Source organism: Chiloscyllium punctatum, chromosome 4 (assembly GCF_047496795.1).
Source record: "Chiloscyllium punctatum isolate Juve2018m chromosome 4, sChiPun1.3, whole genome shotgun sequence".
Classification (NCBI taxonomy): Eukaryota; Metazoa; Chordata; class Chondrichthyes; order Orectolobiformes; family Hemiscylliidae; genus Chiloscyllium; species Chiloscyllium punctatum.
The window spans coordinates 12721760-12747884 of record NC_092742.1 but is presented as its reverse complement, the minus strand read 5'-3'; the positions used below and the strand labels follow the sequence as shown (position 1 = coordinate 12747884).

General features: G+C 45.7%; 2 protein-coding genes across 7 annotated transcripts in view; both read left to right on the top strand.

The window, feature by feature from the left end:
- The window catches only part of tdp1 (tyrosyl-DNA phosphodiesterase 1), a 137804-nt gene extending 132746 nt beyond the window's left edge, over positions 1–5058 (top strand). For 2 of the 4 annotated variants that reach the window (XM_072568087.1, XM_072568083.1), the window contains exon 16: positions 1217–5058. In XM_072568087.1, coding sequence (XP_072424188.1) covers positions 1217–1470 — 254 coding nt within the window. In that variant the 3' untranslated portion in view covers positions 1471–5058. The remainder of the gene's footprint in view (positions 1–1216) is intronic. The other 2 variants (XM_072568086.1, XM_072568085.1) reach the window with 1 other exon arrangement.
- A 54-nt stretch (positions 5059–5112) lies between these two features.
- The window catches only part of kcnk13a (potassium channel, subfamily K, member 13a), a 60753-nt gene continuing 39740 nt past the window's right edge, over positions 5113–26125 (top strand). The window contains exons 1-2 of one of the 3 annotated variants that reach the window (XR_011960404.1): positions 5113–7096; positions 8697–9354. Coding sequence is in view for 2 of the 3 variants with exons in the window: in XM_072568089.1 (XP_072424190.1) it covers positions 9730–10063 (334 nt within the window). In the remaining variant the exon portion in view is untranslated. Of the gene's footprint in view, positions 7097–8696; positions 9355–9715; positions 10064–26125 lie in introns of those variants that run through there. The other 2 variants (XM_072568089.1, XM_072568090.1) reach the window with 2 other exon arrangements.

Sequence of the window (26125 nt, the reverse complement as noted above, 5' to 3'; positions counted from 1 at the left end):
GTTAACTCTGCTTTCTCCCCACAGATGCTGCCAAACTTGCTGAGTTTCTCCAGCAATTTCTGGTTTTGTTTGATAAGGTATTGAAGCTTGTTCCAGTGGATTTGAAACTCCAGATATTTGAAATGCAAGCGCCAGGTGGGATATATTTCAAAGCTTACAATTATGCGAGTTTAATTTTGTACCAATTTCTATTATTAATTAAATGTTTAATGCAGTGTTTATCATGCCCCACCTGTTGAAGAGGCAATTACAAATTTTTCAACTTCCAAAGGTGAAAAAATATCCGGTCAGATTTCTAACCTGAGGACTGACAGAAAGTGTGTCATTATTGAAGATTCTGAGGCTTTTGCCTGATTATTAATGTCCTGACATCCAATCGCCACAGCTCCACTATCCAGATCAATGAGGGAAGGAGGCAAATGAGAATCTGCCCAATTTTAAAATTCATTTTTGGGATTTGGGCATTACTGGCTGGCCAACATTGATAGCCCCTCCCTAATTGACCTTGAGAAGGTGGTGGTGAGCTGCCCTCTTGAATCACTGCTGTCCATTTGCTGTGGGTTCATTTCTTTGTTGTGACTTTCTAGTGATTGATATAACTGAGTGGCTTGCTAGGCCATTTCAGAGGGCAGTTAAGAATCAACCACATTGCTGTGGCTTTAGAATCACATGTAGGCCAGACCAGGTAAGGATGGCAGATTTCCTTCCCTCAAAGACGTTAGTGAACCAGATGGGTTTTCCCAACAATTGGCAATGGTTTCATGGTCATCTTAATTCCAGATATTTTTAATTGAATTCAAATTCCACCATCTGCCATGGTGGGATTTGAACCTAGGTCCCCAGAGCATTATTCTGGGTTTCTGGATTAATAGTCAAGCAATAACACCGCTAGGCCATCGCCTCCCTGTTCACAGTGGATCCTGTCTGAGGCGACTATCAGGATGGAATCTGTACAGGGAATGTGGAAATGTAATATCAGCAGGGTCTAAATCGGCAAAGAGTTGCTCACAGTTGGAGAGAAAGTTACGGATGAGCTATTGGACCAAACACCAATTCTTTTTCCCATCCAACCCCCCCCCCATCTGCATTCACCTTATTCTGTCTCTCTGTGTGTCTCTCTCTGTCATTCCCCGCTTTGTGTCTGTCTTTCTGTCACACTCTGTCTTTCCCAATGTGTGTGTCTCTCTCTGTATTCCCTTCCATCTCTGTCTGTCAGTCTCTTTAGTTTTCCCCTGTGTCTCTGCCCCTCTCTCTCTGAGTTTTTCCATCTGTGTTTCTATTTCTGTCTCACTCTCAGTCTGTCTGTCTTTCCCTGTCTATCTCTGTCTCCCTGTTACTCTCTATCTTTCCCTGTCTTTCTCTTTCTCTCTTTCTAACTTTCTGGGTGTCTCTCTTTCTCTATCTATTTTTCCCTGTATCTCTCTCTCTTGCTCTCTCTCTCTCTCTCTCTCTCTGTCTTTTTCTGTGTAGTGATTGTAATGAGGTCAGCCAAGTGGACATCATAGAATATGAGTTCCCTGATTGGGGCAGTTAGTCTGGTCAAATCGGAGAGCCCTGGCTGACAGATAGAAACAGGATTGTCAGGGGTTCGGTTCACTCTGAGAACTGACTCTGAGGAGGCCGGACCAGTGTCAGATACTATGCAAGTGTGAATAAGGGTGACTTGGTGATGAGATACTGACCTCTGTGGAGTTATTTCAGTGGCAATAAGAGAAAAGCCTATGCTCCTGAAGAGATTTTGTTTGCAACAGTTGTTTGAGTTGGGGTAAGCATTTCTGGCATCGTGCCACTATTTGGGAAGCTTAACTCATTCGATCCTGCTGTCGAAGACAGGGCCAGTGTGTGGAAAAAATGCATGATTTTTTTTCAAAATAAATTAAAAGTAATGAGTAATTCCCCCGACAGCTTGTGGTCCCACAGCTTTTTCGGTTATTAGGAGCCTAACATTTCCTGAGGCAGCAGATCTTAAAACTGTTCAAGAGTTGATGGATTTAGTTAAGGAATATTATGCCCCAAGCATCTTCCAGTTCTGAGATGCTATTGGTTTTTACTCGGCAGTTTGAGCGCAAGAGGAATCTGTGTCAGGATTTTTGACAAGGTTAAGGTGACTGGCAGAGGCATGTGATTTTAGTTTAACTCTTAAATGAGATGCTTAGAGTTAACAATGTAATTATACAGCAGTATCAACCAGCTGCAGCCCAATCGGACTTCTAATCGGCAGTACAACTGGCTTAGTCATTAGAAAATGCAGCAAGTGGAGCGTATGGGTTACAGGGTCTTCCGATAAAGTAGGCACCCTCGCAAGACTGACTGAGCTTGGGAAATACCACTTGAGAAAAAGGAATTGTATAGCTTCATTCAGAACATATCCAGAACAGAGGGACTCAAGGTCAGCCCACAGCAAAACCCCAAAACAAAGCCAAGCTTCGACCAAATGGTTAACATTTTCTTCAGGATCCAGGTTGGCAAGCCATTGTAGTTGTTGCCGGTATGTGGACAGCAAAGGAGGCCTGTGAGACCTGAACTGAGTAAGAGAACTCATCGGCCGATATCCAGGAGAGTGCACACCCCGGAAAGCCCACCTGCATCTGGTTTGGAACAGTCACATTGCTTATGAACATCCAAATCAGAGCCAGTCAAAATAAACATCTGGTTAAATGGTCACCCAGTTTTAATGGAGGTTGATACTGGAACAGCTGTATCAGTGATCACAGAATCAGCCTTTAAACAAATTCATTCTGGTCTCCAACTCCTCAGTTTGCTCACGACCTCGGCTAGACTGAGAAACTATACCAAGGAACCTTTTCAGACTACAGGTACAACTGCAATTCCAGTCTCGTATGAGAAACAGTTGGTTCAGTCTCTACTGATTGTGGTAAAAGGCCCGGGCCCAGGCTTGTTGGAGTGAAATTGGAGGAGAAAGATTCACCTTGATTGGCTCAACATTTTTTGATTAGAAAATGGCTGCCTGAGTGAAGTCCTAATTAAATAATTGAAGGTTTTTCAGGAAGGTCCCGGAACTATCAAAGGAGCCAAAGCTCCTTGTTGACCTGGAAGTGATTCTGTGATTCTGACCGGTGATATTTACCTCATGGGCAAAACTAGAGGCAGAAACCAGGAGGCTGGAAAGCGAGAGAATCATCAAACCAGCCCAGTTTGAGGAATGGGCAGTACCAATTGTACCAAATGTGCCTGTAACGTCGATTTTCCTGCTCCTTGGATGCTGCCTGACCTGCCGTGCCTATCCAGCACCACTCTAATCTAGACTCTGAACTCTACCAGGGTCATCCAGGACTGTCCGAAATGAAGATGTTGGCGAGAGGTTACTTCTGGTGGGCAGGATTGGATGCAGACATAACCGCATTGGTGGGGCAGCACCCAGCGTGCCAACAAGGTCAAACATTACCGCTGGCAGCTCCCCACCTTCATGGGAATGGCCGAATAAACCCTGGACTCAGTTACAAATCAACTGTGCAGGTCCTTTCATAGGCTCAGTGTTCTTAGTCATTATGGATCCCCACTCAACGTGCCTGGACCTGCACAGAGCTCATTCAGGCATGATGGTAGAAAGACTGTGAGCATCTTTTACAAAACACGGGCTCCTGGAAGTGTTGGTCACAGAGAACAGGCCATCATTTACCAGTAGGGAGTTTGAGTATTTCCTCAATTCCAATGGCATTTGACATATAAGGGCAGCTCCATCCCATCCATCAGCCAATGGTCTGGTGGAAAGAGCGGTCCAAAGTTTGAAGGCAGGCTTAAAGAAACAGTTCACAGCTTCATTCGATAACAAACTGTCCCGGTTCCTATTTGATTATCAGACCACCCATCGTACAGCTACAGGGATATCGGGGAGAAGACTCTGGAACAGGTTCAACCTGCTATTCCCGGACCTGAGAGGAGGTGAAGGGTGAAGCAGCAGTAGCAACGCCAATGCTGGACACAGGCTCTGCTAAGCAAGAGAGAGAGAGAGAGTTTACATCAGGGGATGGCATTGTGTGTAGGAACCACAGGAATGGCCCTGCATGGATAAGAGGCACAATCGACAGGTGGTCAGGTCCAAGTTTGGGTAGATGTGACAGCCCTGAACAAGCAGACACCTCATAGGAAACTCACAAAATATACCCGGCCCCTATACAAATAAAGATTTAAACACCTGTTGTTCTTCACTGTGTCCTACACCTGCCCAAAAAAGTATATACCCGGCCTCTCAGACCAGTCAGAAGGACTGCCGGAACTTGTGGGTTCTCCCGCACTGTCTAGCATCGAAGAAACATCGCAGCCTCAACCCCTCTACTGCCTGAAGAAGAGGATGAGGTTCTTCTGAGATGCCCAAGGCACAGGAGGCTTGTGTCCAAGTCTGGGATTGGGGAATCAGACCCGGTGTGAGAACACCCTGGGAAAGGCTACAAGTAAGAGAATGGACCTATGTTCCTGAACTTGGGGGTGGCATGAATGTAGTGATTGTAACGAGGTCAGTCAGATGGACCTATAGAATATGAGTTCCCTGATTGGGGCTGTTAATCTGGTCTAATCAGGGAGTCGTGGCTGACAGATATAAACAAGAGTGACACTGTTTGATCACACAGCACTGCCCTTTGATGTGAAGGGCGGTGCTTGTCACTGGCCACTCGGGTGTTTCCTTTCTTCCTGGTGGTGGAAACCGAAGAAAGATTCGTGCACCTTGTGTCTCTCACTGTGTCCCACACCCGCACACACACACACACACACACAACATGGGAGCTGGGGAAAACAATAAGCACTACCGCAGTTAGGTGGGAGTGTGGGAGTAGTAAAAGAAAAGAAACAGGAGTGTCAGAGGTTCTGTTCTGAGGAAGGTTGACCGGTGTCAAGTGTAAATAAAGGGTGATTTGGTGATGGGTAACCAGCCTCTGTGGAGTTAATTCACCTTTTGCTGTCTGTTTCCTTGTCTGTCTCTCTGTGTCTGTCTTTCCCTGACTCTCACTCTCTCTATGTTTGTCTGTCTATGTCTGTATTTCCCTGTCTCTATTTCTCTCCCTGACTCTATCCCTTTGTGTTGCTGGAAAAGTGCAGCAGGTCAGGCAGCATCCAAGGAGCAGGAGAATCGATATTTCTGGCATAAGCCCTTCTTCAGCTTCTTTCTCAGCTTATGCCCGAAACGTCGATTCTCCTGTTCCTTGGATGCTGCTTGACATGCTGTGCTTTTCCAGCAACACATTTTTCAGCTCTGATCTCCAGCATCTGCAGTCCTCACTTTCTCCTAATCTATCCCTTTGTGTCTTTTTTTGTCTCTCTCAATCTGGCTCTTCCTGTGTCTGTCTATGTGTCTCTGAATTTCTGTACCTCTGTATCTCCCATTTGTTTCTCACTCCCACACTCTATCTCCCTCTTTGCCCCTGTCTCTCTCTCTCTCTCTGACCCACTCTCTGTCTCTCTGTCTGACCTATTCTCTCTCTCTCTCTCTCTCTGTCTCTGTCTGTCTGTCTCTCTCTCTCTCTGACCCACTCTCTGTCTGTCTCTCTGTATCTCTGTCTCTCTCTCCCCCACCCACTGTCTTCCTCTGTGTCTGTCTCTCTCTCTCTGTATGTCTGTATCTCTCCCACTGTCTCCCTCTGTGTCTGTCTGTCTCTCTCTCCTAATGTCTCCCTCTCTCTGTCTTTCTCTGTCTCCCACTCTGTCTCCCTCTGTGTCTCTGTCTCTCCCCCACTCTGTCCCTCTCTCTCTGTCTGTCTGTCTGTCTGTCTCTCTTCCCCCACTCTCTGTCTCCCTCTGTGTGTCTGTCTCTGTCTCTCCCCCACTCTGTGTCTCTCTGTCTGTCTCTCTCCCCACTCTCTGTCTGTGTGTATGTGTGTCTCTCTCCCACTCTGTCTCCCTCTGTGTCTGGTTCTCTATGTCTTTGTCTCATTCTCTGTCTCAAACTCTCTCACTATCTGTCCCTGTCTCTCACTTGATCTGCCTCTCTTGCTATCTCTCTCCTCTAGCCGACTTTCTCTCTCACTGTGTCTCTCTCTTTCCCCTCCTCTTTGTCCCTGTGTGGGTGTGTCTGTCTCCCAGTCTCTCTATCTTTCCCTCTGTATGTCTCTCTGTCTCCCAATCTCTGTCCTCCTCTGTCTCTCTCACTCTCTGTCTCTCTCTCTCGCTCCCTGTCTCTCTCTCTCCCCTTCCCGCTCCCATCTGCCGCTGTGTCTCTGTCTCTCTCTCTCTCTGACTCTCTGTCTCCCTTGGTCTCTCTCTCTTTCCCTGTCTCTCTCCCTCTGTGTCTCTGTCTGTCTCCCTCTCTCTCCCTGATTCTCTCTCTCCCCCGTCTGTCTTTCTCCCTGACTCTGTCTCCCTCTGTGCCTCTGTCCCTCTCTCACCCTGACTCTGTCTCCCTCTCTCCCTGACTCTCTGTCTCCATTGGTCTCTCTCTCTCTCTTTCCCTGTCTGTCTCCCGCTGTGTCTGTCTGTCTCCCTCTCTCTCTCTGATTCTCTCTCCCCCGTCTGTCTTTCTCCCCGACTCTATCTCCCTCTGTGCCTCTGTCTCTCTCTCTCACCCTGACTCTGTCTCCCTCTGTGTCTCTGTCTGTCTCCCTCTCTCTCCCTGATTCTCTCTCTCCCCGTCTGTCTTTCTCCCCGACTCTGTCTCCCTCTGTGCCTCTGTCTCTCTCTCTCTCTCACCCTGACCCTGACTCTGTCTCTCTCTCCCCCTGTCTGTCTTTCCCCCCGACTCTGTCTCTCTCTCTCTCTCTCTCTCTCCCTGTCTGTCTCTCTCCCCGACTCTGTGTGTCTCTCTCTTTCACTCTGTCTCAGTTCTGACAGCTTTAGTCAGTTTCAGTGAGAGCTCACCGCGTCAGTTTCCGCCGCTGTGTTCATTTCATCCCCGGGCGAAGACCAACTGGACCCGTCAGAAAATGTCCACAGAGCCCTGGCCAAGTGCACAGTGAATGTACCCAGAGGGACACTGGCTGCCCAACCACTGATGAGACATTGGAAAAAAACCAAAAGGCGTCGAGACTTGAGCGATTTTCTTTGTGAGGGGGAGACGGTCCGTTTGCTCATTGAGGCTTCTATCAGACAGCAGCCGCGGTGTCCACCAGATACACACTGGACGGAGAATGCTTTAAGACGCTGGGAGGTAGGGGGGGTTGATGTCCTGGCTTTGGGCAGAGTATGGTGAGGGGGGGATATAAAGGACTGAAAGTGTCAGAAGTCTATGGCTGGACCTGAAAGGCTGAGACTTCGGAGGGAATTGAAGATTGAGGGTAAACCGAAGGGAGTGGGATTATTTACAGGGGGTCTCGTTTTAACTGAGTGTGTCTTGTGTGTGAGTGGGGGAGAGAGTTTGTGTGTCTGTGTGTGAGTGGGGGAGAGAGTTTGTGTGTCTGTGTGTGTTTGTGTCTGTGCGTGTGTGTCTGAGTGAGTTTGTGTGTCTGTGTTTTTGTATGAGTGTGTGTCTCTGTGAGAGTGTGTATGAGAGAGGGTCTATGTGTTTGTGTATGTGTGTGAGAGAGAGAGAGTCTGTGTGTGTGTGTCTCTGACTCTTTGTGTCTCTGACTGTGAATGTTTGTATGTGTGTGTTTGAGTCTGTGTATGAGAGAGAATCTGTGTGTGTTTATATTGTCTTTGACTCTGGGTGTTTCCGTGTCTGACTCTGTGTCTCTGAGTGTGAATGTTTGTCTGTGAAATGTGTGTTTGAGTCTGTGTCTGTGTGTTTGAGTCTGTCTGTGTGTGTTTGAGTCTGTGTGTTTGAGTCTGTGTCTGTGAGTGTGTTTGAGTAATTGTCAATAAGTGTGTGTTTGAGTCTATGTCTGTGTGTATTTGAATCTGTGTCTGTGTGTTTGTGTGTGTGTGTTTGAGTCTGTGTCTGTGTGTTTGAGTCTGTCTGTGTGTTTTAGTCTGTGTCTGTGAGTGTGTGTTTGAGTCTATGTCTGTGAGTGTGTGTTTGTGTCTGTGTGTTTGAGTCTGTGTCTGTGTGTTTGAGTCTGTGTCTGTGAGTGTGTTTGAGTAATTGTCAATAAGTATGTGTTTGAGTCTGTGTGTGTTTGAGTCTGTGTCTGAGAGTGTGTTTGAGTCTGTGTCTGTGTGTTTGAGTCTGTGTGAGTGTGTGTTTGAGTTTGTGAGTGTGTGTTTGAGTTTGTGTCTGTGTGTTTGAGTCTGTGTCTGTGTGTTTTAGTCTGTGTGAGTGTGTGTTTGAGTCTATGTCTGTGAGTGTGTGTTTGTGTCTGTGTGTTTGAGTCTGTGTCTGTGAGTGTGTGTTTGTGTCTGTGTGTTTGAGTCTGTGTCTGTGTGTTTGAGTCTGTGTCTGTATGTATGAGTCTATGTGTGTTTGAGTCTGTGTCTGTGTGTGTTTGAGTCTGTGTTTGAGTCTGTGTCTGTGAGTGTGTGTTTGACTCTGTATGTCTGTGTGCGTGGGATTGCAGGGTTTGGGGGCAGGGGATCTAAAATGAAGGAAAGGTTTCAGATAAAGAGACCTCTGTCTGAGTGTTAACTGTCCACAATTCCCAGGAGCGCCAGTGAAGGTTCTTGTGCAGAGAATGAGTCGAGAAGGTGACCGGGTTAAGACAGGGTGGGTTAGCTTACACTTGGTCTTTGCGTCGGTACGGAGGGAGATAGATGGCATCCAAACTGGGCAGGCCGCTCATAATAGCTGTGAATGCTGTAAGGGAGCTAAGACATTTCTTGAACCTTGCTTCCCACTCCGTCTCTCCCACTCCCCCCTCTGACCCCACCCCCAGCCTCTCCCTCTCCCGCCTCAACCCATCTTTTCTCTCCACCCCTGCATCCCTATCCTTCCTCATCCTCGGGCTTTTCCTCTTCCCCTCTCCCCAGCTTTACCTTTCCCCTCCTCTCCAGCCTCACCCTCTCCCCCCAGCCCCCTCTCCCCCAGTCTCCCCTCAAACTCCCACATCCCCTTGTCACCCCCCACACCTCCACCCAGCCCCTACTCGCTGCCTCCCCCACCCCTCACCTGTTATTCCCTATCTTCCCCCTCCCTCTTTCTCTCCTCCTTCTCCCTGTACCCCCCATTCCTCCCTTCCCTGTTTGCTCCCATTCCTGTTCTCCCCTCCATATCTCTCCCTCCCCCAACCCCCTCCCTCTTTCCCTCCTCCCTCTTTCCCTCCTCCCTCTCACCCTCCCTCATCACCCTTCCCTATCCCCCTCTCCTGTTTGCCTCTTGCCCCATATCTCTTCGTATCTCTCCTCCTGTCCCTCTCCCCCTCCCCTTCTCCCAGACTCTCCCCCCTCCCCATTTCTCCTGACCCCCTCTTGTCTCTCTTTCCCACCCCTTGCCCCTTGAATCTCGCCCTCATCTGTCCCTCTCCCCTTCTCCATCTCCCCCATCCCCTGTCTCTCTCCCCTGTCTCTCTCCCCCCCCACCCCTGTCTCCCCCTCCTGTCCCTCACTCCCTCTCCCCCCCCTCCCCTGTCCCCTCCTCCTCTCCCCCACTCCCCCTGCCTCTCCCCATCTCTCTCCCCCACCCCTTGTCTCCTCCGTCCTTTTCCCCCTCCCCCATCTCCCCCTCCCCCATCTCCCCCTCCCCTAAACCCCCACCCCTTGTCTCCTCCTCCCTGTCTCTCTCTCCTCCCTGTCCCAGTCTCACTCACCTCTCCCCATCTCTCCCCCCGTCCTTCTCCCCTGTGTCTCCCCCCCCGTGTCTCCCCCGTCCCTCTCCCCCCCTCCCTTGTCTCTCCCCCTGTCCCTCTGCCTCTCCCCCCTCCCCCTGTCTCTCCCCCCTGTCTCCCCCTGCCCGCAGTGCCGCAGCCGGGGATGTTGGCCCGGGATTCCCGGTGTGGTTGTTGCCCCCTGAATGAGGAGAATGGGCGCCTGGTGCTGCTGGCGGCCCTATTGGCGGTGTACCTGGTGTGCGGGGCAGCGGTGTTCTCGGCCATCGAACAGCCCAAGGAGCGGGAGGCACAGCGCCGCTGGCTCCACGCCCAGAGCAACTTCAGCCGTCGCTACAACATCAGCGGCACCGAGCTCCGCCGCTTCCTGCGGGACTATGAGCAGGCCAATGTGGCGGGAGTCCGGGTGGATGAGACCCGGCCCCGATGGGACTTCACCGGCTCCTTCTACTTCGTGGGAACCGTGGTCTCTACAATCGGTAAGGAAGGAAAGGGGGGATTTCACCACGGCTTCCCGGGGGCTGGCCAACTCCTTCTTAAAGTTTAATCGTAAAGTTTCCCGCGGCCCAGGACCTGTCTCCCTCTCTCTGTGGGGGAACAATTTACTGCAGGAGCTGGAGTCTGTCCTGGAAACAACAAATATTGGAGGTCACAGCGGGTCAACCAGCATCCACACACAGAGAGAGCGAGAGAGAGAGAGAGCTAACGTTCAGAGTCCAGATGTCTCTGCATTAGAGCTGAAGTGATGCTATAGTTTGGGGAGGGCGGGGTGGATCTAGTGGCGAAAAGATGTTGCTAGTTCAGATTAAGTGATCGGAAAGTGAGGATGGATGAACAGTGCTGTGTCTCCTGCCAGACTTGTAAGAAGAGGGGAGAAGTCTCCCTCTCTTCTCCCTCTCCGTCACTCTCTCTCTCCTTCTGTCACTTGCTGTCTCCCTCTCTCTCTCTCTATTTCTTCCTGTCTGCCTGTCCCTCTCTGCTTATTTGTCTGTGCCTCAGTGTCTCTGTGCCTGCCTGTCTCTCTCCCTCTCTTAGTCTCTCTCTGTTTCTCCATTTGTCTGTCTGTCTGTGTCTTTGTCTCTCTCTCCCTCTCTCTCCCCCTCTCTTTGTTTATCCCTGTTTGTCTATCTGTCTCTGCCTCAGTCTCTCTGTGTCTGTGTCTCTCCCCCCCCCTTTCTCTCTGTCTCTCAGTCAATAGTTTCTGAGCTCAAGCCCCACCTCACAGATTCAAACACAAACTGAATGTGCCCCCCCGCCACACTCTGTGGGCGAGCTGCTCTATTCGTGGTTCAGTCCATCAGAGAGATATCCAAATTCAGGCACCTGCTTTATTTCAAGGTGGGGTGGTGGGGTGGGAGGGGTGGGAGGGGAGGGGGGAGGTGTGGAGGGGATGCAGAGTTTGAGGAGGAAGGGTGCTCCCTGGACCAATTGCTTTCCTTTGGTCACAATCATCACAGAAGGATGATCTGTCTGATAATAGTTACCCTGCTGACGGTGGGATCTTCCTGTGCTCTGTCTTCCACATCTCAACATCAGTTCCCAAATTCACCAACTGTAGGTGAATAACTGGAAACTAGTGAACTCATCAGTTCAGAGAGGACGGAATCCTCTGATGGCATTTGTGCATTATAAGGAATTTTTTAAAAAAGGATAGCAGCTGACCATTCGGCCTGTCAATCCTGTGACAGTCCTGGAGGTCTACAACACAGGAAAACGCCCTTTGACCCATCCGGTTTGCACCAATCAGAAACAACATCTTAACTCTACTAATCCCATCTCCCAGCACCTGGCCGTAGCTTTGTCTGCTGAGCTATCACAAGTGAACATCCAAATATTTCTTCAGTGTGATGAGGGTTTCTGCCTCTCCCAGCCTTACAGGCTGTGAGTTCCAAATTCCTCACCTTCTCTCACACCCACTCTGAACCTCTTGCCCCCTTACCTCAAATCTATGCCGCCCATCATTGATCTCTCTCCCAAGTCTCCTACTCTCTGCCCTATCTCTACTCCTCATGTTATACATCTCACCATATCCCCCTCAGTCTCCTCTGCTCCATGGAAAACAACTTCCTACCATTCAATACAATTCGTATCTTCTCCACCAGCTCCACTTTCTCTCCCACTCTCCATATCCTTTGATTCCACGAGCATCCAAAAACCTATCTATGGGTCATCTACATTTCTCTCTCTGTAGCTCTCTGGGGTAGGGAATTCCAAAATGGTATCCTGTAAGGAACAAAAATTCTCATCTCAGTCACAGAGTCTTGCAGCACAGAAACTGACCTTCGGTCTAACCAGTCCATGTCAAATATAATCCCAACCCAAACTAGTCCCACCTGCCTGCTCCTGGCCCATATCCCTCCAAACCTTTCCTATTCATCTATCTATCCAAATGTCTTTTAAACGTTGTAATTGTACCTGCTTCCACCACTTCCTCAGGATGTTCATTCCACACATGAACCACCCTCTGTGTAAAAAAATTGCCTTTTATGTCTTTTTAAAATCTCTCCTCTCACCTTAAAAATGCACCCCCAGTCTTGAAATTCCCCATTTTATGGAAAAGACAACTATCTATACCCATCATTATTTTATAAACTTCTAATAAGGTCACCTCTCATCATCAATCTTTTTGGTAACTTTCTCAAAAATCTCAATTAAGTTTGTGAGACATGATTTTCCTTGCACATCAATTTTTGCCTCTCTAAATGTCCATAAATCCTGCCTTTAATACTCACCTCCAGCAATTTACCCATAACCGAAGTCACACTCACAGCTCTATAACTCTCCAGTTTCTCCTTACAATCTTTCTTAAACAAAGGTTCAACATCAGCACCCCTCTCCAGTCATCAGGCACCTCACCCGTAGTTGTAGATGATGTAAATATTTCTGCGAGGGGTCTCACAATTTCTTCCCTTACTTCCCCCAATGTTGTGGGATACATTAGATCCTGACCTGGAGATTTATCCACTTTTATATTCTCTAAGACCCCCCCGAACTTGCTGTTCCGGAATGTGAACTGTGTTTTTTTTTTAAAACATCAACGTTTATTTCTCTGCATTCTCTAGACTCCATTTCTTTCTCCACAGTAAAACTGATGCAAAATATTCATTTAGTATCACTCCCATTCAATAATGTTTAAGAAGCCCTACCCTCTCTCTAGTCACCCTCTTGCTCTTAATATATTTTAGAATCTCTTTGGATTATCCTCAACCTTATCTGCCAAAGCTATCTCACATCCCCTCTTTGCTTTCCTGATTTCTCTCTTAAGAATGTCCCCTACACTCTCTATATTGATTAAGAGATTCAATTGAACTGAGTTGTCTAAATCTCAAATAAGATTCTCTTTTATTCTTGACTAAAACTATCTTTATTCATTCATTGTTCCTTAATCTTACCAGCGTTACCCTTCACTCTAACAGGAACATAATGCCTCTGAACTCTGATCATCACACTCTTGAAAGCCTCCCACTCTCAGACATACTTTTCCCTACAAACAGTCTACTCCAATCAACTTTTGAAAGTTCTTGTCTCATACCATTAGAATTTGCTTTACTCCAATTAAAAGCTTTAACTTTTACACAAGGCTTATCCTTTTCCATATCCATTTAAAAAATAATAGAATTATGATCGCTCCACACAAAGTGTTCCCCCACTTTCACTTCAGTCACCTGCCCTGCCTTATTGCCCCTAAAGAAGGTCTAGTTTTGCTCCTTCTCTAGAAGGAGCATCCACACAGTGATAAAGAAAATTCTCTTGAACACATTTTACAACTTCATCACCATCCAAACCTTTAACACCATGGTAGCCCCAGTCAATGTTTGGAAAATTAAAATCTCCCATTATTACAAACTTATTATGTTTACACATATCTGAGATCTTCCTGCATATTTGTTTCTCAATTTCTGTTACTACTGAAGGGCCTATAGAACAATCCCATCGGGGTGATCTTTCTTTCTTATTTGTAATTTCTCTCCATATATTTTCACTGGATCATTTTTCAGAAATATTTTGCTTAGTTATGGCAGTCATGTATTCCTGAATCAAAAATTCCACCTCTTTCTTGCCTTACTATAGCATCTAAAACTCTGAACATTGAGCTGTCAGTCCTGTCCACCTCTCAGCCAAGTTTCTGTCGTAGCTATGATGTCTGAATCCCATGTTCTTAAACATGCTCTGAGTTCATCAGCCTTACCTGTAAATCCCCTTGCATTGAAACAGATACAATTTAATTGATTAGAGTTACTACGTACTCTGACTCTCTCTTCTCTTTCTTTTCTAACTGATGTACTCTCCTGACATTCAGAACCTTCCCCATCAATCCTTCCATTTACACTGCTACTTAGAATTCAGTGGTTAGCACTGCTGCCTCACAGCACCAGGGACCCAGGTTCGATTCCAGCCTCGGGTGACTGTCTGTGTGGAGTTTGCACGTTCTCCCAGTGTCTGAGTGGGTTTCCTCCGGGTACTCCATTTTCTCCCACAGTCCAAAGGTGTATGGACCAGGTGTATTGGCCACGCTAAATTGCCCACAGTGTTAGGTGCAATAGTCAGAGGGAAATGGGTCTGGGTGGGTTACTCTTCGGAGGGTCGGTGTGGACTGGTTGGGCCGAAGGGCCTGTTTCCACAATGTAGGGAATCTAATCTAATCCCCCTCTCTATCAGTATAATGTCTCCCTTCATGAAATGAGCAAATCTCCCTGCTATCAGGTTTGACCCATCCTTTTTGACCAGGTCTTTTCTATCCCAAAATATATTCCAATTGTCCAAAAACCTGAATCCCTGAACAATACACCAGCTCTTCAGCCATTGATTTATCTCCTTTCACCTTTTGTTCTTTCCCTTAGAGTTTGGCATTGGGAGTAAACCAGAAATTACCACTTCTAAGGTTTTTAAGTCTTCTACCTAACCTTTTAAATTCACTCTGTCCTGCTTTAATCTTTTCCCTAAAAATGTCATTCCTACCAATATGTGTAATAATTTCTGGCTTCCCAATCTCACATTTAACAATATGCTTGAAATGTTTAGCAATGTCCTTGATCTTAGCACCAGGAAAGCACAAACCATCCTAAATGTACACTCACAGCTACAGAATCTCCTGTCAATGCCCCTGACAGGAGAGTCCCCTATAACAATAATTCTATTAAATCTTGTCAAACTCTGCCTAACATAAGAATCATTCCAAGTGACCAATACCTGGCCCTTCCAATTTCCTCAGAGAGATTATCCCCTTCTATAATTCCAAAAATGGAATATCTATTCTATAGAGGAACAGCCACAATGGAATATCTATTCTATAGAGGAACAGCCACTGGAGAATTTTGAACTACCTTCTTATCTGTTAAATGATCACCTCCTTATTTTGACACTGTGCACCACCCTCCTCCCATCACTGTGTTCTAGATTCCGCTCCCCCCCCCAACCCCCATCAGTGGAAACAACCTCCCAGTGTCTACCCTGTCAAAGTTCCTTTGGGATCCTGCACATTTCCATGAAATCACCTCTTATCTGTCTAACCTGCAGAGATATTGATCTAATTCACTCAGTCTCTCCACTTAAAAGATTGAGACCAAGAGACACCACGATACATATTCAATAATTTGTTTGAAGAATGTTAAATGCCAGAATACTTTTGGATAGCTAACCCTATGCTTCTATTTGAGAAGGGAGGTCAGCGTGTCCAGGAAACTCTAGACCAGTTAACTTAACACAGGCTTAGAGTCCTAGAGTCATACAGCATGGAAACAGGCCCTTAAGCCCAATTCATCCATGTTGACCTAGTTTCCTAAATTGAGCTCGTCCCATTTGCCATTGCTTCACCCATATCCTTCTAAACCTTTTCTATCCATGGATCTGTCCAAATGTTTTTTAAATAATGAAATTGTACCCACCTCTACCACTTCCTCTGACGGCTCATTCTGTAAAAGCACTACCCTCACCTTAAACCACCTTGGACTCCCCTTTCCTGGGGAAAAGTCTTCGGCTATTCACCCAACCCACACCCCTGATGATTTAGAAACCTCTGTAAGGTCACCACCCAGCCTCCTAGCTCCAGGGAAAAGTCCCAGCCTATTCAGCCTCTGCTTATAACTCAAACACCCCAGTCTCAGTAACATTCATGTAAATCTTTTTTGCACCATTTCCACTTTAATAACATCCTTCCTATAGCAGGGCAACCCGGCTGAGAAAAGATGGAATTTCTACTGAATGAATAAATAGAAAAACACCTCAGTTGGCTGGACATTTAGTCTGTGATGCTAACATGGTGGGTTCAATTCCCACACTGGCTGAGGTTGCCATGAAGACCTCTTCCCTGACATGTGGTGACCTATAGTTTAAACCACCACCATTTGTCTCTCTCTGATGAGAGATTAGGGCCGTGGTGACTTTAAATTTTACTCACAGTATTTTGAATGTTTTGGTTGTAATCTGTCACAAGTGAAGATAACAATATCATAATTTCACATTAAATGTTGGGAATGTATTTCATGTCCTACCTTGTGTTGTATGAGAAAAACAAAAAGAAACAATTGCATTTATGCAGCACCTTTCAATAACAGCTGGGCATCTCAAAGGACTGCACAGTTAACAAGATGCAGTCCCTGAAGTAATGGAGGAAATGCAATAGCCAATTTGGTCCCAGCATGCCCCACTCACAAGAATGTGACAATGACAATATATAGTTGGCGATGTTGATTGAGGGATTAGTATTGGCCAGGACACCGAGGGAGACCTCCTCCGTTCTTCTTCAACATACTGCCTTATGATCATTTCCATCCACCCAAGCAGGCAGAAGGCATTTCTAACATCTTGGCTCAGTGGTTAGCACTGCTGCCTCACAGCACAAGGGACCCGGGTTCGATTCCCACCTCGGGTAACTGTCTGTGTGGAGTTTGCACATTCTCCCTGTGTTTGTGTGGGTTTCCTCCGGGTGCTCCAGTTTCCTCCCACAGTCCAAAAATGTTAGGATGGATTGGCTGTGGAACAGGGATTGGATGAGGGCCTGGGTGGGATGCTATTCAGAGGGCCAGTGTGGACTTGATGGGCTGATTGGGTTCTGTGATCTTAGCTGAAAGGCAGCACATCTCAGTACTACACTGAGAAGTCAGGCGTGAGGGGGTGGGCTGGTATTTTAACCTTTGGCTGCATGATTCAAATTTGCAGTCTTCTGAGCTAGAACTGACAAATGTAACACCCTACAGATGATGTCTGATTAAATTAAATGCAGCACACACTTCATCCAGTTTATTTCAGGAGGAGAAACAAGTTGTTGCCAATTAAATTGTTTTGCAAAATGCAAGTATTCTCATTTAAAGTAATTAAATTGTAATTCAGAAATAACTAAGACTGTCTCTCCTATGAAGTAAAGGGCGCTTGAATCTTGAATTAAGCCAGAACATCTTTTTGCAATAATTCCCTCTTCATGGAATCACAGAATAATTGTGGTGCGGAAGGAGGCCATTTGCCCCATTGTGTGGACACCATCTCTCTAAGTGAGGTCATGCCTAGTGCCACTCTCCTGCCCTTTCTATATTTCTCTATTGAAATAAACGTCTAATTCCCTTCTGAATGCATTAAATGAACTTGCCTCCTCAATTCCAGACAGCACATTCCAGACCTGAATCACTTGTCATGTGATAACGTTTATCTCACCTCGCATCTACTTATTTTGGAAATTATTTTAAATCAGTGCCTATTGGTTCTTCCCTCATTTACAAGTGGGAACAGTTTCTCCCTCGCTATTCCCTCCAGGCCCCTCATGATATGGAAAACCTCTCTCAAATCTCCTCTTAGCCTTCTCCGCTCCACGTAACAGAGGGTGGTGGTGGAGGGTTGTTTTTCAGACTGAAGGCCTGTGACCAGTGGAGTGCCACAAGAATCGGTGCTGGGTCCTCTACTTTTTGTCATTAATTTAATGATTTGAATGCGAGCATAAAAGGTACAGTTAGTAAGTTTGCAGATGACACCAAAATTGGAGGTGTAGTGGAGAGCGAAGAAGGTTACCTCAGATGACAATGGGATCTTGACCAGATGGGCCAATGGGCTGAGGAGCGGCAGATGGAGTTTAATTTAGATAAATGTGAGGTGCTGCATTTTGGGAAAGCAAATCTTAGTAGGACTTATACACTTAATGGTAAGGTCCTAGGGAATGTTGCTGAACAAAGAGACCTTGGAGTGCAGGTTATAGCTCCTTGAAAGTGGAATCACAGGTAGATAGGATAGTGAAGGTGGCGTTTGGTATGCTTTCATTTTTGGTCAGAGTATTGAGTACAGGAGTTGGGAGGTCATATTGCGGCTGTACAGGACATTGGTTAGACCACTTTTGGAATATTGTGTGCAATTCTGGTCTCCTTCCTGTCAGAATGATGTTGTGAAACTTGAAAGGGTTCAGAGAAGGTTTACAAGGATGTTGCCAGGGTTGAAGGATTTGAGCTGTAGGGAGAGGCTGAATACTCTAGGGCAGTTTTCCCTGGAGTGTCGGAGGCTGAGGGGTGACCTTATAGAGGTTTATAAAATCATGAGGGGCATGGATAGGATAAGTAGACAAAGTCTTTTCCCTGGGGTTGGAGGGGGAGGCGGTCCAGAACAAGAGGGCATAAGTTTAGGGTGAGAGGGGAAAGATATAAAAGGGACCTAAGGGGCAATATTTTCACGCAGAAGCTGGTGCATGTATAGAATGAGCTGCCAGAGGAAGTGGTGGAGGCTGGTACAATTACAACATTAAAAAGGCATCTGGATGGGTGTATGAATAGGAAGGGTTTAGAGAGATATGGGCCAAGTGCTGGCAAATGAGACTAGATTACTTTGGGATATCTGGTCGGCACAGACAAGTTGAACTGAAAGATCTGTTTCTATGCTGTACTCTAAATGAAACAGTCCCGATGTCTCTAGCCTACCCTTATAATTGAAGTTTCCATCCCTGGAACCATTCTTGTACTCGTCTTCTGCCCTGCCTCCAATGCAATTATACCCATCCTAAATAGTAATGGTGTACTATTTTGGAAAGTTCATTGGTCTCACAACGTAGACATGGAGGAAGGATGCCATATTGCTGGCTATAGGAGTTTATATAGGAACACGAGTAGACCATTTATCCCTTTCCATATCTTCTCCAACTCCAAAAGTAGTCTAAGCAAGAGGTGATGGTGGTGCAGTGGTAATGGTTTCGTCATCTAGACTTCCTGGGCTAATGCTGTCGGGGGTGTGGGTTAAAATCTCACTATAGCAAACTTAAATTGGACAAGCCTGGAAAAAAAATTGCAGTATAAAGCGAGTCTCTGTAGTAACCTTGATTGTTGGTAAACTTACTTGGTTCACTGATGTCCTTGAGGGGAGGTCATCAGCTCACCTGGTCAGGCTTGCCTGCGATTTCAGACTAATGTGGTTAACCTTTAATTACTCTCTGAAATGGGGACAAGCAAACAACTCAAGGGAAGGTAAGAATAGGCAGCAAGTCCTAGTTTTACCAGTGCCACCAACATCCTGTGGGGAAAGAATAAAGAAACTTTATTTAATTAGGATACTGACTCCAACCATCTGCCTTGGCTTCATACCTCCTACTAATTGATCAATCTCCAATTAAAGCTTATTAATGAAGTTGACATAAATTGCTATTTCTGGGTGAGATTCCATTCTATGTTGAAAGAAAGGCACCTGAATGGGTATATGAATAGGAGAGGTTTAGAGGGATATGGGTCAAGTGCTGGCAAATGGGATTAGGTCAGACTGGGACATCTGGTCGGTGCAGACCAGTTGGACCGAAGGGTCTGTTTCTGTGCTATATGACTCAATCTTTATGATTCTATGGTCATTAACACATTGCTACTTGTGGGAGCTTGTACTGTGAAATTAGCAGCTGTATTTCCTACATTACAACAGTGACAACAAATCAAATTTACTTTATTGACTTTAAAGCACTTTGGAATGTCAACAGGTGGTAAAAATAGCTATCTGAACATAAGTAGGCTGACGGATGATTTCATCAACATATTCAAGACAGTTAAACCGTTCTTTTTAATTACTCGTGAGTTTGAGGAGCCAATAGAACCTTCTTGTTTTTTTTCATGGCAATGTTTCAGCCAATCACAGTCAACTTAGCAACAAGCCAGCATTCCTTTGTCCGGTATAGAAATTGTTGTGGTTGTGACTCTGTGATTTATAAATGTTTCCTAACTTCTCTCCTAAAGGGCCCAGCTTTCTCCCATCGTGGGTAGTTGCACTCTGCCCTTCAAGATCACACATGTGCCTATCTCCACATAAGTCCCCTGGTTTCGTAGGTTCATTGAGGAGTATACTAAGAGAACAAGCACATCTATTAGGCTGAATGGCCTGTTTCTGCAGGTGTTTACCATTCTTCTGTGTGTAGACCAATGTTTGATATTTGTGGTTTTTTCCAAGATCCTATTTCAGCCTAGAGTATTGCTTAGAGTGGTGGTCTCCTGACCGTGAGAAGGATATACTTGAGGGAGGGTTCCTGAAATGAGAAATTGAGGAATCTAAACCTCCGTTCTCTGGAGTTCAGAAGGAGTGAGAGGTGGTATAGTTTCAGAATCTGCAATTATTGAGTCATAGGGATGTACAGACCCTTTGGTCCAACTCATCCATGCCGACCATTGAATTGAATTGAATTTATTGTCACGTGTACCGAGGCACAGTGAAAATCTTTGTCTTGCGAGCAATACGGGCAGATCACAGAGTTAAGTAGCATAGATAAGTAAATAATAGGTAAACAGCAGCAAAAACAAAAACACAGGTACAAGCGAATGTTAAGAGTTTGAGTATCCATTCAGAATTCTAACAACAGTAGGGTAAAAACTGTTACGAAACCGGCTGGTGCATGTGTTCAGGCTTCTGTACCTTCTCCCCAATGATCGAGGTTGGAGAAAAACATTGCCAGGGTGGGATGGATCTTTGAGAATGCTGGCGGCCTTTCCTTGACAGTGGGCCTGGTAGATGGATTCTATAGATGGGAAGTTGGCCTTTCTGATTGTCTGGGCCAAGTTCACCACTCTGTAACCGTCTCTGATCTTGAATGGTACAGTTGCCATACCAGGGAGTGATACATCCAGACAGAATGCTCTCGATGGTGCACCTATAAAAGTTGTCAAGGGTATTCACCGTCATGCCAAATTTCCTCAGCTGCCTGAGGAAGAAGAGACATTGTTGGGCCTTTGTAACCAGTGCATCCACATGAAGAGTCCAAGAAAGCTTGTTGTGGATGACCACTCCCAGGACCTATACACTCTCCACTCATTCCACCTCTGTGCTGTTAATGTGTAGGGGGTTATGAGTAACATCCTGCTGAAAGTCAGTAATGAGTCCCTTGGTTTTGCCAGCATTGAGACCTAGGTTGTTCTCAGTTCACTATTTTCCCAGGTTTTCCACCTCCTGTCAGTAGTCTGTTTCGTCGCCATCTGAGATTCAACCAACTATGGTGGTGCATAAGCGAACTTGTAAATGGCATGAGTCTGGTATTTGGCGACACAGTCATGGGTATACAGTGAGTACAGTAGGGGGCTGAGTATGCACTTCTGGGGGCCTCCAGTGTTGAGCATTAGTGAGGATAAAATATTGTCCCCAATCTTCACTGATTGTGGTTTATGGGTCAGGAAATTAAAGGTCCAGTTGCAGAGAATGGGGCTTAATCCAAGATCACTAAACTTAGAAATCAGTCTCGAGGGGATAATAGTGTTGAAGGCTGAACTGTATCCTAACCAGATATCCTAACCCAATCTAGTCCCATTTGCCAGTACCCAGCCCATATCCCTCCAAATCCTTCCTGTACATATACCCATCCAGATGCATTTTAAATGTTGCAATTGTACCAGCCTCCACCACTTCCTCTGGCAGCCCATTCTACACGTGCACCACCCTCTGCGTGAAAACATTGCCCCCCTAGGTCTCTTATATCTTTCCCCTCTCACCCTAAACCTATGCCCTCGAGTTCTGGACTGCTCCACCCTGGGGAAAATACCTTGTCTATTTACCCTATCCATAACCCTCCTGATTTATAAACCTCTATAAGGTCACCCCTCAGCCTCTGATGCTCCAGGGCAAACAGCCCTAGCCTATTCAACCTCTCCCTATAGCTCAAATCCTCCAACCCTGGCAACATCCTTGTAAATCTTTTCTGAACCCTTTCAAGTTTCACAACATCCTTCCGATAGGAAGACCAGAATTGCACATAATATTCCAAAAGTGGCCCAACCAATGTCCTGTACATCCGCAACATGACCTCCCAACTCCTGTACTCAATACTCTGACCAAAAATGAAAGCATACCAAACGCCTTCTTCACTATCCTATCTACCTGCGACTCCACTTTCAAGGAGCTATGAAGCTGCACTCCAAGTTGTATTCTTTCAGCAACACTCCCTAGGACCTTACCATTAAGTGTCTAAGTGCTGCTAAGATTTGCTTTCCCAAAGTTCAGCACCTCGAATTTATCTAAATTAATCCCCATCTGCCCCTCCTCAGCCCATTGGCCCATCTGGTCAAGATCCTGTTGTAATCTAAGGTAACCCTCTTCGCTGTCCACTACACCTCCAATTTCGGGTCATCTGCAAACTTACTAACTATACGTCTTAAGCCCACATCTAAATTATTTATATAAATGACGAAAAGTAGTGGACTCAGCACTGATCCTTGTGGCACTCCACTGGTCACAGGCTTCCAGTCTGAAAAACAACCCTCCACCACCACCCTCTGTCTTCTATCTTCGAGCGAGTTCTGTATCCAAATGGCTAGTTCTCCCTATATTCCATGAGATCTAACCTTGCTAACCAGACTCCCTTGGGGAACCTTGTCAAACGTCTTACTGAAGTCTATATAGATCACATCTACTGCTCAATCCTCTTTGTAACTTCTTCAAGAAACTCAATCAAGTTTGTGAGACGTGATTTCCCATGCACAAAGTCATGTGAACTATCCCTAATCAGTCCTTGCCTTTCCAAATACATGTACATCCTGTCCCTCAGGATTCCCTCCAACAACTTGCCCACCACTGAGGTCAGGCTCACTGATCTATAGTTCCCTGACTTGTCCTTACCGCCCTTCTTAAACAGTGGCACCACATTTGCCAACCTCTAGTCTTCCAGCACCTCACCTGTGACTATCGATGATACAAATATCTCAGCAAGAGGCCCAGCAATCACTTTTCTAGCTTCCCACACAGTTCTAGAGTACACCTGATCAGGTCCTGGGGATTTATCCACTTTCATGCGTTTCAAGCCTTCCAGCACTTCCTCCTCTGTAATATGGACATTTTTCAAGATGTTACCATCTATTTCTCTACAGTCTATACCTTCCATTTCCTTTTCGACAGTAAACACTGATGCGAAATACTCATTTAGTATCTCCCCCATCTCTTACGGCTCCACACAAAGGCCGCCTTGCTGATCTTTCAGGGGCTCTACTCTCCTCCACTCACACCTCAGACACCTGCCCTGCCTTATTTCCTAAGAGTAGGTCAAGTTTTGCTCCTTCTCTAGTAGGTACATCCATATACTGACTCAGATCACATCCACCGCTCTGCCCTCATCAATCCTCTGTTACTTCCGCAAAAAACGCAATCAAGTTTGTGAGACATGATTTCTCACGCACAAAACCATGTTGACTATCCCTAATCAGTCCTTACCTTTCCAAATACATGTACATCCTGTCCCTCAGGATTCCCTCCAACAACTTGACCACCACTGAGGTCAGGCTCACTGGTCTATAGTTCACTGACTTGTCCTTACCACCCTTCTTAATTGATCCTAGGACACTACAGAGGAGCTTTATAAGGCAAAATGTGACACTGAACTATGAAAGGCAATATTATTAATCCAATATGTAGATTTTGAGTATCTTAAAAACTTATTTTTAAAGGCTATTTCAGTTATTTTACATTTTATGACTTAAACCTCTCTTAATCTTAAACTAAATTAAAGCTGGTCCCTATTTTGAAAGCTGGTACTATATTCATTTGAGCTTCTTTGTTGTATATTGTAGTACTCAGCTCTAGTGGCATGTTGGTGTTGTAGAGTGTTGCTACCAATGCTCTTTCCTATCCCTTGTCTATCTGACAAGCAGTGGTAGAGGATAGATCACTATAGAATCTTCAAAAGAGGAGGCACTTGTCTTGCACAATAAGTTGGTCCAGCTCTTTCATTGTGGGTCTATCTACAGCACACCATCACCTTCCTAAGGGGAACTAGAGATGGGCAATAAATGCTGGTCCCAGCCAGCAATGCCCATATCCTGTGACTTTAAAAAATGCTGCGTATTGCCTAATCACAACAGATATAAGTTACACCGACTAGTTGGACATGATTGAGCACGGTGGCTCAGTGGTTAGCACTGCTGCCTCACAGTGCCAGGGACCCGGGTTTGATTCCAGCCTTGGACGACTGTCTGTATGGAGTTTGCACATTCTCCCTGTGGGTTTCTTCCCACAGTCCAAAGATGTGCAGATCAGGTGAATTGGCCATACTAAATTGCTCATAGTGTTAGTTGCATTAGTCAGAAGGAAATGGGTCTGGGTGGGTTACTTTTTGGAGGGTCAGTGTGGACTTGTTGAGTCGAAGGGCCTGTTTCCACACCGTAGGGAATCTAATCTAATCACATTACCAGGAGCCAGAGATGACACATCAACCTCTATCCAAACGTCACCAGATTGGGTGGAGCCTAATGAAAGCTACAACATGAACAGAAACGTTAAATGATTCTACTCTACCCCAACACCCCCTAATGGTTTGAATTGGATGCGAGTTTCTATCAAAGTAAAACAAAGCACCATAGATACTAGAGATCTGAAACAAACAAGAACCAAAATTGCTGGAAAAACTCAGCAGGTCTAAGGGGAGAAAGTAGAGTTAATGTCTTGGGTCCAATGACTGAGCCACTGGGTCTGAAACATTAACTCTGCTTCTCTCTCCACAGATGCAACCAGGCCTGCTGAGTTTCTCCAGCAATTTCTGGTTTTGCAAGTTTGTATGAGTTAGTTTGTGTGCCTTGAGCCATTTTGCTGTGATCTCAGAAAGCACTCTCCCCGCATGTAGTCAAACACCATCATTAGATTTGACTGCAGGGTGAAGAGGTTATATTCTTAGCTCTCTCTCCTGTAATCAACTTAAAAAAGCCAGTCTCTAAATGGACAAAGGTCCATGTGAAGTTTCACACACATAAAGTTGATCCATTTCGTTTGTTAGTGAGTTCCAAGTCCAAAGAAAGCCAATGGTACTGAGAGACAGGCGGAGCCCATTTAACCCCTTGGAGCCATTTCTGAGATCAAGGTTGGTCTGCACAATAACTACTTATGGGCCACTCTCCCATCTGCATGAATACCATTTAGTTAACAGAGTTAACATTTTATATAAGAACTAGGAGCAGGAGTAGGCCATTTAGACCTCAAGTCTGTACCACCATTAAATACGATCATGGCTGATCTCATCCCAGCCACAACTCCACTTTCCTGCCCACTCTCTATAACATTCAACCTATTGCTAATTAAAAAATTGATCTCCTCCTTAAATTTACTCAAGCTGTGTGCTTGGACCTAGTGACTTCCAGAGATTCATGACCCTTTGAGCAAAGTAATTTCTCTTCCTCCCTGTTTTAAACCTGCTACCCATTATTTTAAAACTGTGATCTCTCTTTGTAGATCACCCCACGTGAGGAAACATGCTCTCTGCATCTATTTTGTCAATCTCCTTTCGCATCCTTATGTACCTCAATGAGATCTCCTCTCATTCTTCTCAGCTGTAAAGATTTTAACATTAAACTGCTCAACATCTCTTCGTAAAACAAACTCCCCATATCTCTGGAATCCAGCTAGTGAACCTTCTCCAAACTATCTCCACTCGAACTACACCCCACCTGAAGAAAGGGGACCAAAATTGTACAGTTGCAGCATTTCCCTAGTTTGATACTCGACTCCTTTGACACTAAATGTCACAATTCCATTTGCCTTCCTTATTGCCTGCTGTAGCTGCATGCTAGTTTACTGCAATCCCTGCACGAGATCTCTCTGATCTGAAGCACTTTGAAATTTCTGTCCATTGGATTATTTGCCTTTCTAATCCCCCAACCAAAATGGATAATCTCTCACTTATTCATGTTAAACTTCATCTGCCAGATTTTGGCCCATTGACCTAAACTACCAAGATCCAACAGGGAATTTCTCACTTCATCATTTCAATTTACTTTTCCACCTATTTTATTGTCATCTGCAAAGTTGGCTATCGCACTTTATATCCCCACATTCAAAACATTAATATAGACCGTAAATAGTTGGGGCCTGAGGATTGAACTCTAATTGATTTGACTTTTCTTCATCAAAAGTTCTTTTCTCTGAAGAAGAGGCACATCTAAACTAACTGCTCAGAGGCAGTTGGTGTTGGACTCTGACCTCCAGTATCTGCAGTCCTCATTTTCTCCCAGGTATCCCATCACTAAGACACCCTTTCATTGCATGTGCACAGTACCAACCAGCTCGGAATCAGTCAAGAGACTTTGTATCCCCTGTTTATTTTGGTCAACTAGGGCTTCCTGATAGGCCCAGATTAA